Genomic DNA, 11,214 nt, shown 5'->3' on the forward strand with positions numbered 1-11,214 from the left:
GTGCATCTGCTTCAAAGATCGTCCTAAACAGTTCAAAACAAAAAAATATTTGCCATTGAACAAGGTGATAGCAATAATAGTATTATAGGTTTGAACCAAAGCCATAAAGTTCTGTACCTAACAAACTGCGTGACGAAGTTCGCCGGGTCCTCTAGTGTAGTATAAAATTTTGGAAAAATCTACAGCAATACTTCATTTATTTGCTTAAATCTCCCATTAAAATATACGGATTTTGCTTTAAAGACATTCATATAAAAGCTTTCATATTGAGGAAGATAATTGGGTTGCTGAGGACATATCTCAAGGTTTCTGAAATGGAAATAGAGGTCACATAACCCATTTTTATTTATATGCATTTTAATTATCAAAATCATTTTGTCCGCATGTGATTTTCATGTACAGCAAGACCATATCTTTTAATTTGTATATATTTTTCGAAATTTAATTTGGAGGCTAAGATGTAGCATCGGCTGCATCTTAGCACTAAAAAACCTCTAAAATATCGCTAATTTGCGCAAAGTGCATACAATTTTTGTCCGCATCCGATTTTAGTGTCCACCATGAAAATCTACATTGATATATATATCTATTTGAAGGCGATCAATCAAGAACCGTGGATGTAGCATCCCACACTATTTTTTGGGATACAATGAATGTAGCTCCCTTATCATTGAAGTACACTGTGCGACACGAAAAAAATTAACCACATTTTGACACCGCAGCGTGATAGAAGACAAAAAATAAGAAGACACGTGTCTCGGCGTTTTTCCCTGTTACTTCGAATTTCGCGGTTATGAGCCCCCAAAGACCTGAGGCCTTGATGTCAAAAAGGACCATTTTGTCAGGCTCATATCTTCTAAACCGCTAAGAATTTTGGTTTACTCGTGGGGGCAAAGTTGTAGCTCTCATCTTAAAGAATAATAATTGTGAAGACATAAAATCCATTCAACCTTATCTTCAAGGTCAAAATCGTTAAGGTCAAGCTTCCGTTATAATTTTTTCACAGATTTTGGCCTACAGATATCAAACCGATCAAAATTGAATCAAACAACCAACAACAAAAATGTACGTTAGATCTCAATAAACAACTTTCTAGAACATACGAACCCTGTAGAAATGGTTCTTAAAGGTCAAAATAGCAAAACAAATGCAATTTTTATTTTCTTTTTTCGGTTTCTGCTCCATAGAAATTAAACCATTCAAAATTCAAGAAAACATTTAACCACAATAATGTAGCGAATGTATCAGTATACAACTTTGTGGAACATCAGAGCCCACTACGAACTGTTCTTAAAAGTCAAAATAGCAAAAAACTTTAGAAAATATTCGATTTTTATACTTTTTTCTCCGATTCTGGTCCATAGATACCGAACCGTTCAAAATTCAAGAATACAAGCAACTACAAAAATGTACCTAAGATCTCAGTTAACAACTTTCTAGAACATATGAACATTCTAGGAGCGGCCCTTTAAGCTCAAAATTCCATTAGTTTTACTCATTCTTTCCTGGTCAGGTCCGTAAATAACAAACCTTTCAAATTTTCTAGAGTGTTGAACAGTTTGTTATTTCCAGACCTGAGCATTACCATAATATAATTGTTAGTGAATTTTGAACATGAAGGACCGTTCCTAGAATGTTCATATGTTCTAGGAAGTTGTTAACTGAGATCTTAGGTAGATTTTTGTAGTTCTTTTTATTCTTGAATTTTGAATGGTTCGGTATCTATGGACTAGAATCGGAGAAAAAAGTATAAAAATCGAGTATTTTCTAAAGTTTTTTGCTATTTTGACCTTTAAGAACCATTTCTACAGGGTTCGTATGTTCTAGAAAGTTGTTTATTGAGATCTAAGGTACATTTTTGTTGTTGGTTGTTTGATTCAATTTTGATCGGTTTGATATCTGTAGGCCAAAATCTGTGAAAAAATTATAACGGAAGCTTGAACTTAACGATTTTGACCTTGAAGATAAGGTTGAATGGATTTTATGTCTTCACAATTATTATTCTTTAAGATGAGAGCTACAACTTTGCCTCCACGAGTAAACCAAAATTCGTAGCAGTTTAGAAGATATAAGCCTGACAAAATGATCCTTTTTGACATCAAGGCCTCAGGTCTTTGGGGCTCATAACCGCGAAATTCGAAGTAACAGGGAAAAACGCCGAGACACGTGTCTTCTTATTTTTCGTCTTTCATTACGCTGCGGTGTCAGAATGTGGTTAATTTTCCATGACACAAAAAATTACACACAGTGGTATTCAAATCCCTGTTTCCGCTAAAACAAAGATGCTGTACTAGTTGTTTCATTGCAATGGAAACGAACCGCAGAAAACGCGATAAAATACGCGACATTTTCAAAAACATTTTTAAGTGATTTTTCTACTTTGGAATTTCTCGTAACTCGCGTTTTAGTAGATGGATTTTCACGGGGAATGATTTATTGGATCCGGAAAGTAAAAAACTAAAATGTGCAATCAAGTACGAGGAATTCGAATGACAATTGTAAAAATTAGGCCCGAAAAATATGATTTTTAGAAAAATGTTCGCACAAAATTTCCGTATTTGGATGCAGATTTCTATGAAGCTGTGTAGACTACATTCACGACACATATATCAAATAACTCAGAATCGCGAGTTCTACAATCCTATACACGATTTTTTGAAAAACCTGTTTGCGGATTGAATGTAGAAGGAAATGTCAAAAAACACTGTAAATCTGGCTTCAAAATGTCAGCATCATTTAATGGTAGAAGCAGATCAAATTTTGAAAAGTAATACATTAGTGAGATGATCCTTATTTAGTTTGCTTCTACTTTTACTTTGACAGGAAGATCGGGAAAAGTTTGGTTTATTCACAAATCAAGAGAAAACAAAAAAAGACACGTTGGCTTCAACCCATTTTTACCTATTTTTTAACATAAATATAGCCACAGCTTCCACGCAAATTAACTTTTAATGCCAATATTTTTTGCTTCGTCCAAAAATATTTCATTTTAGCCAAAAACATTTAATTTGTATAACACACAATCACAAGTCGCGCGTATTAAAAGGGTAAACCTTGGCTTCAACTATGTTAAATTTTCAAAAATATTGGTGATATATAGATAGATATGTCTAAAATTTTCGGCGGAGAAGTTCTTTTGACTAATATCTGAATATTAGTCAAATTCCCTAGGAAGCGTTATATGGCGCCTATTCCAAACCGTGAATCTTTTTTATCCACAACTTTTGATGGAGACCACTTCGAGCCGCAAATACCACATAAAACGACAAAATACCCAAAAACAAGGTGGTACCGTTATATGGGAGCTTTGGCAAAACGTGGACCTTTGTCCATAATTTGTCTGGAAAACTCTAAATGCCAAATTATAGCTATCTCGCCCTGCAAATGTATGTAAAAGCGTCAAAATATCTGAAATCGGGTGGTACCGTGGACTTTGTTGCAGAAGTTTTTTGATTACTTAAAACACTAAATGCCAATATATAGCTAATTCGGAATTCCAGAAAATGCAGTTAAAAAGACAAAATATCTGACCTACCGTGGACCTATGTTCATAATCCTTCGTAGAGAAGTTTCCGTATCAGTGGAAACCCTAAATACCATACCATAATATAATTAATTCGGTTTAAAAACGTAAAATTACCTGAAATCGGGCGGTACCGTAAATTGCACTTAATCAACGTATTGACCTTTCACACGGGAGATACCCATAGGTGTTGTCCGATATGGACCTTTTTGGAACGTGTTATAAGTTTGGAAGACATTTTACGATGCGCAAGAAGAAAAGTTTCGTTCAAATCAATTCGTAATGTAATCGCGCTCTGTCAATGCCGACAGGGGTTTTTAGAGTTTCTGGGCCATTATTTCAGGAATTATGGATTTGCCCCCCAAAATAAATTGTACCGTTGATGAAAAAATTTCAAAACGATGTGTTTAAACTGCACTTGTGCCAAAGTTTTTGAAATTTCTGCTGGGAAGTATCTGAGGAGAACTATTACTATGGGCAAAGGATGAACCAATGTCAATCACTCCTTCTGATAGCTATGGTGCCCAACATCCATTTTTGGAAGCATGGGCTTGTCCACGAAAAACATTAAATCATTTTAAAAAGGACCGCAAGGATTATCTTCGGTAAACACTTCAAAACTGTCATCGAATAGCGCTAAGCGAAAATTTCGAACATTTGTGAGTTAGGTAGATACCTCAAGTGTTGTCCATTATAAATCCTCTTCATATTTGCTGTATACTCTAATACTAAGTTATTCTGTTCTTTAGGAATTTTAGTTAGTGTCGGCAGAGTTTTTTAAGCTTTTAGGTAATTATCTCAAAAAGTATTAACTTCACGGAAAAAAATTTAACATCGTAGAGAAAAAAATTTGGGGATGAAAGCCCTTGTTGTTTATTAGGGTTACCCAAAAAATTAAAGGCGTATTCCCTATTTTTTAATTTTATATATGAAATTTTAATGAGATCGGTTAACGCCATAAAACGCCATCTTTTGGGGATGGAACTCCTTGTTGTTTATTAGGGTAACCCAAAAAATTTAAAGGTCTATTCCCTATTTTTTAATTTTATATATGACATTTTATGGCGATCGGTTAACCTTAACCCCTGCCCCTGACCGATCTTTATTTCCATAACAATGTGTATGGGGGCCAAAGACGAATTTGTTGTCCAAATGATGTCTAGTTCGTTGTTATGGCTAAAAACCAATCCTACAAAATTGTATAAAAATCGGTTCAGCTTTTGATATTAGTCCAATATGCAAATTTGGCCAATTTAAGGTACTTTGGAAGCCGATATTCCCAAATTTTTGTAAGATTGGTTGGAACCCAAAAGGAACTTTTCACCATAAATCAAGATACAGAGTTATGACGGGATGAATGTGTGTATTGTCTCCCATTTAATCCTTGAGAAAATTACACTATGTCTTCGTTTTGGGACAACATGTCTTCTGTCAAATCGAATGGCAAATATTTTTGTAGAACTATTCTACCATCTAATAACACTGTGCAACAAAATTCAATTTTTTTCAAAATGATGGAAAAAATCGAGTAGATTATGAAAGTAGAGCTAAAAATATGAGACACGTGTATCGGCGTTTTTAAAGTTTACGTCGGAAAGTAACCAAAATAGGCGGGGCAAGTTCCGCCCATTTTTAATTTCTTCGAAATATTCGAATTAAGATATCTTGGAATTGTTGCATTTCAGGTACATATATAGTGTCTTCAGCAACTTTACTCAGGAGGGTATGGGGAATATTTTTGATAAAAATTTTAACCCTCATGCGGTTCATCAAAGGGGTCTTTTTTGTCCTTTTTTTGAAAATCTTTCAAAAACTCCTTAAAAAAGTGATCGTATCAAATCCAAATATTCTACAAAATTGTTCGCCATAAAATTTTACTATAGATCTCAGAATACACCAAATCTGTAACTCTTGTCTAATCGCCAGGAATCTCTAAAAATGAAAAACACGTTTTAGGGTTAAAGTAGGACTTCATCTGAGTTTATTAAAAATTGACCATTGACCTACAAAACATAATTTTAGAGAGTTGATGTCAGAGACAAAAATATTCTTCATCAAATTTCACTATGGGTCACCAAAGAAATGAAATGTCTATTTACATTTTATAGCATGAAAATATCAGTATCAATTTTGCTGAAAAAAACATGAAAATATTTCCCAATTTTTTGATGAAAAATGTTTCCTTCTTTTTTCGAGTTGATACATGGAAGTAATATAAAACTTGGTTATAGGTGAAAAGTGTCAAAAGACGAAAAATTCTACACAAAATTTCACTGTGAGTTTCAAAATAAACCATATGTCTATGCATACTATTTCCTTAAAAAAATAGGTTACAAATTTATGTGTATTAGGATGAAATTATATGTTTTAATTTTGGACTGTTAATTTTACATAATTCCATACTGGATCAAAATCTAGCAAAATCCTTTACTTTTTGGGAATATTGTTAAAGAAAGAAATGTTCCAAAAAAAATTTCATTGTGAGTCTCTGAATAAAAGAAATCTCTAACCATAACGTATAACATTCTTAGCAGCCCTTGTTTTTGGTGTAGGGTTTAGGACCGTATTTTACAATTTTTAACCAGATTGTCGTTGTTATTAAAAAATATAAAAAACTTATTGATGGTTTTTCGTTATAAATTCATACAGAAGAAGTTGTGTGTTCAATTTAATTAGCTTTAAAAACATTTGTGGTGAATATATATTTGAAAAATATAGAAAACCCAGATCGGACCTGCCAAAATTGCGTATTTTTAATACTTTTAACTTAAATTACGTATTTAGGATAAGCCATTGGTTGCTTATATTGTATGTGAAAGTACATTAGAGGTCTACGGCTATGGTCCAGTGAAAATATAGGTGTCATATGGGCTCTCACATGTACAATTTGGTGTGGTCCAAAAAACTACAATGATGGGACTCACTCCTACTTTGGTGGCATTTACGGAATTAACACTAGCATTTAACGTAAATAGCTGTATCATGAATGACCATAACGAACCCAGTTAGGATATATTAATTTTTTTTTGATCCAGTATGAAATTATGTAAAATTAACAGTCCAAAATTAAAACATATAATTTCATCCTAATACATATAAATTTGTAATCTATTTTTTTAAGGAAATAGTATACATAGACATATGGTTTATTTTGAAACTCATAGTGAAATTTTGTGTAGAATTTTTCGTCTTTTGACACTTTTCACCTATAACCAAGTTTTATATTACTTCCATGTATCAACTCGAAAAAAGAAGGAAAATTTTTTCATCAACAAATTGGGAAATATTTTCATGTTTTTTCAGCAAAATTGATACTGATATTTTCATGCTATAAAATGTAAATAGACATTTCATTTTTTTGGTGGCCCATAGTGAAATTTGATGAAGAATATTTTTGTCTTTGACATCAACTCTCTAAAATTATGTTTTGTAGGTAAATTTTTAATAAACTCAGATGAAGTCCGACTTTAAACCTAAAACGTGTTTTTCATTTTTAGAGATTCCTGGCGATTAGACAAGAGTTACATATTTGGTGTATACTGAGACCTATAGTAAAATTTTATGGCGAACAATTTTGAAGAATATTTGTATTTAATACGATCACATTTTTAAGGAGTTTTTGAAAGATTTTCAAAAAACCGCATTATCAAAAATATTCCCCATACCCTCCTGAGTAAAGTTGCTGAAGACACTATATACCTGAAATGCAAGGATTCCAAGATATCTTAATTCGAATATTTCGAAGAAATTAAAAATGGGCGGAACTTGCTCCGCCTATTTTGGTTACTTTCCGACGTAAACTTTAAAAACGCCGATACACGTGTCTCATATTTTTAGCTCTACTTTCATAATCTACTCGATTTTCCTTGTCATTTTTTTTTGTTGTCGCACAGTGTAATAACTTAGGTTCTGAGTATACCCACCAAGGGCTTTCATTACCAAAGGGAATGGTCCACCATCTAAAGACATTGTTGCGCACTGTTCTCTACCACTTAAGGTCATTATAATATGTTTTTTTACTATTGGGGTGGATTTGAAATCGCAAAATAAATCAATTTGAAGGACTTTAAAATAAAATTTCCACATTAAACGTTCATGTTTTGAAGATCATTTAATGATCACTTTTAACTTTAAGTTAACAGGAAGCTATAAATGTGTTCGAAAAATCCAATCAATAACCAAAAAAGACTCATAATAATGGAGGTTACAGTCAAGGGGCGGCCCCTACTTATAAAGGCCAAAAAATACCATTTTTCATAAATTTTTTCCAAGAAAACTACTAAAATTTTTTGGAAGATTTTTTTCATCTGAAATTATGTGGTTTTGACGAAACGCTTTTTTTCGTAAAAGGGTTTTGCGATGCCAACTCTAGCTCGAAGATTAATTAACCGTTTTTGCCTTAAAAAACTTACGATTTCAGGTCATAAAAAGGGCAAAAAAATTAAAAAAAATCGACCGATAACTAACTTTTGATGTCTTGATAACCTCACAAAATTGTATGACAAAAGTTCATTAGTTTTCGAGCTAGAGTTGGCACCGATTTTTGATTTTCTGAAATTTGCAAGTGGGGTTCACCCCTTAAAAAAAACAAAGAAAAAACTATTAAAAAATTTGCAGAGTTTTCTTTTATGAAAGGTTCTTCAAAGATTTTCTGATATCGTTATAGGTAAGTACATAAGGGATAACTACTATGACATTAGGAAGAATTAATTGGGATTGAATATATTTTCGATATTGCTGAGAAAATTTCTAAAACGTAAACTATTTTCGTTATCAATTTCTCAGTTTAAGACAAAATTCTAAATTCTTATAATATGTAAAGATTTGTATGTACGTGCTTAAATTTCCAACTTACCACATACGAAAGTGCACATGTATAAATTAATCCGCAACATTATGCACAAGGATATCAATTAAATGGTTGAGGTAATCCAAAATATAATCCAAAGTTTTTTGTTTAATTTTTCCACAAAAAAAATTATGAAGTTTTTTGCTATTTAAATTTTATAATCACTGAAAAATAAAAGACAACAAACAGAAAAAATTAAGCACTTTTCATTTCAATGACACACTAAAACGCATAAAATTTAGAGGCCGCCACCTCTTGGTTTTTTCTTGTTGTTCACCAAAGCGGAAAAGCAGAGGGCGTTAAAACTAAAATTCCACAATTATGCAATGATAATTTTGCTCGTTTTCATTTATGTGTTGTAAGTGTAGTTGTAAAAAAAGGTTTTCCGTTTGTCACAAATGATTTAGAAACACTTCAAGTTGTTGTTGCTGTTGTTAAGAGGTTATAAGATGTTTCTTCATGCTTTATTTTTCAGTTTAAATGCCGAATAATTAAAATGTGTTTTTTGCTCATTTACAAGTTTGTTATGGTTTTGGGTTTTTTGCTCTTTCGTTGCGAACGTTTTTTGTTTTTTGTTTTTTTGGTATTTAACAGGCGCATTCACTCATGTGGAAATTGAATTGAAATGCAAAATCTGTTTAAATTCTTTTTTCACTTAACACAGGCAGACGACCATTGTAGGCTTCTTAAAATCTTTACAACATCATTGACACCCTCCTCAAAATATTTAAATCAAAATCTTTAACAAAACATTAAATTATTTTTATTAAAGTTTTAGTATACTAACGGAAAATTTTTGAATTTACAAAAAATAGTTTTTCTCTTAGAGGAAGTAAAACTATACCCGCCTTGCAACAAGACGCACCTTATTTACGAAGCGCGAAACACGACTTAATAGTTAACGTTTTCAAATCGAAATAAACTTTTGAAATCAAAAGGAAACCTCCAAAGCCCATCGTTGTCGTAGTCGTCTTCATCATCATCTTGATCATCAGCAGCAACAGCAGACTTCAGCCGGGCATCCTCAGCAGCCAACAACGCAGACGCAGCATAAATATCAGTAGTCACATTGGCCAAGAGATCCCGTCTTCTTCTTCTACTATAACAATGATGTTGCTGTTTGCCGGCACACTCTACAGACAACAATTCCCCATTGGAGAAGCAAGCAGCTGCAGCAAACATGGCCAAACCATAAGCAGCAACTGCGCAATCATTAGACACACCAGCACAAATATTGTACAACTTTTGTCGTCTTAGCTGTTGCTTAGCTTCGCAGCTTTGTGGCACATTTTACATGGAAGATGTTTCCAACACGGTTGGGTATCTCTGTGTGTGTTTCTCCTATTGTCAGCAGAATTTTTTATTATTGTTTTGCCCTGATTATCTCTCAATCTTGCACACAGAAATCATGCAATTTTCATTTCAGATGACTTCTATGAGAATTTGGTATTGTCAGCCAGTTCGTTAGTGGTGAATTGTTACTGAAATATTCTGGAAGTTGTTACACTTGAAAAAATACTAGATTTCAGTACGCACTGACACTAAAGAACTTCAAGAAAGTTTGTTTCGAAAATGGTTGCCCATTTAGGGTGATGACGTTTCAACTTTTCCTCTCAAAAATGTGTACTGTAGCAGAAATGAATAAACTTTGTTTATTAATGTCTAAAATTACGTTTATTCCATTTAAATATTGAAACATGTAAGAACGGTGTTAAGTTCGGCCGGTCCGAATCCTCCTATGACTGTTTGACAAAAACTCCTCGAAATACATAAAATTGGGCAATACCGGTTCATCTGCGAAACAAAATCACAATTAAAAACCAATTCCGAAAGAAAATGTGATTAAAATTCTTCAACTTGGGTTGTACCCTTACATGAGGCTTTGGCAAAACGTGGACGTATGCTAATTTTGCAAAGGTATGTTTACCTGTACCTGTTTTAAAGTTTTGTACCCCTGGCTAAGACATGCACAATATCGAAAATCCATGAGTACCATTCCGTGGGGTCTATATGAAGACCTATACCGACAAATTTCTGGTGGAATGTTGAGGCCACAACCTTCAAATTACAGAACATCGGAAGGTACCGTCCTATGGGGGCTATATGAAGAGGTTCACCTATACCGAGAAATTTCATTTCGAAAGTTGTATACCCCAACTAAGACTAAATACCAAATATCAGCCATTTGGTTGGTATATTGAGGCTAAAAGCATAAATTATCAAAAATCGGGAGCTACCGTTCTATGGGGGCTATATGAAGAGTGTTGACCTATACCGACAAATTTCAGTTGGAAAGTTGTATACCCCCAACGAAGACTAAATTCCGAATTTCAGCCATTTAGGTAGGATATGGAGGCCACAACTGAGGGGAAATTTTGCCACCGTTGAAAATTTGATGTTGCTTGGCCTGGGATTCGAACCGCAGACCTTCTGAGTGCAAGGCGGACGTGCTAACCATTGCACCACGGTGGCCCCCAGTAATGCTGGCGACATTTCCTGAGTATTTAAGCCATGAAAAACTTCTCTACAAGTGGTGTCGTAAGACACGCCGTTCGGACTCGGCAATAAAAAGTAGGTCCCATATCATTGAGCCAATATGAATCGGCGTGCACTCATTGATATGAGAGAAGTCTCCCTTGTCCCATCTGGGATGTTTGTGGAACAATTATTATGGGGGCCACAACGTACCGAAATACCGAAAATCGGGATGTGCTTTCTATGGGGGCTATATAAAAACGTGGAACAATAAAGCCCACTGGGAGTAACAGAAACTTCTACAACAAATTACAAAGCTATATCTTAAAAATTGCGAGCTGTATCTTGATTTCACCAGACGGACGGA

At 33.8% G+C, this 11,214-nt stretch overlaps 1 protein-coding gene across 8 annotated transcripts in view; it reads right to left on the reverse strand.

The window, feature by feature from the left end:
• LOC141388786 (uncharacterized) overlaps positions 1-9,305 on the reverse strand; it is an 83,351-nt gene extending 74,046 nt beyond the window's left edge. For 2 of the 8 annotated variants that reach the window (XM_073959118.1, XM_073959113.1), the window contains exons 1-2: positions 9,221-9,294; positions 8,379-8,536 (exon numbers count right to left, since the gene is read on the reverse strand). In XM_073959118.1, the coding sequence (XP_073815219.1) occupies positions 8,379-8,418 (40 nt within the window). In that variant the 5' untranslated portion in view covers positions 8,419-8,536; positions 9,221-9,294. Of the gene's footprint in view, positions 1-8,378; positions 8,537-9,159 lie in introns of all 8 variants that reach the window. The other 6 variants (XM_073959111.1, XM_073959114.1, XM_073959112.1 and 3 more) reach the window with 6 other exon arrangements.
• Positions 9,306-11,214: the final 1,909 nt, after the last annotated feature.

The sequence above is a fragment of the Musca autumnalis genome, unplaced genomic scaffold (assembly GCF_047663935.1).
Source record: "Musca autumnalis isolate F117 unplaced genomic scaffold, ASM4766393v1 scaffold_1, whole genome shotgun sequence".
In the NCBI taxonomy this organism is placed as follows: domain Eukaryota; kingdom Metazoa; phylum Arthropoda; class Insecta; order Diptera; family Muscidae; genus Musca; species Musca autumnalis.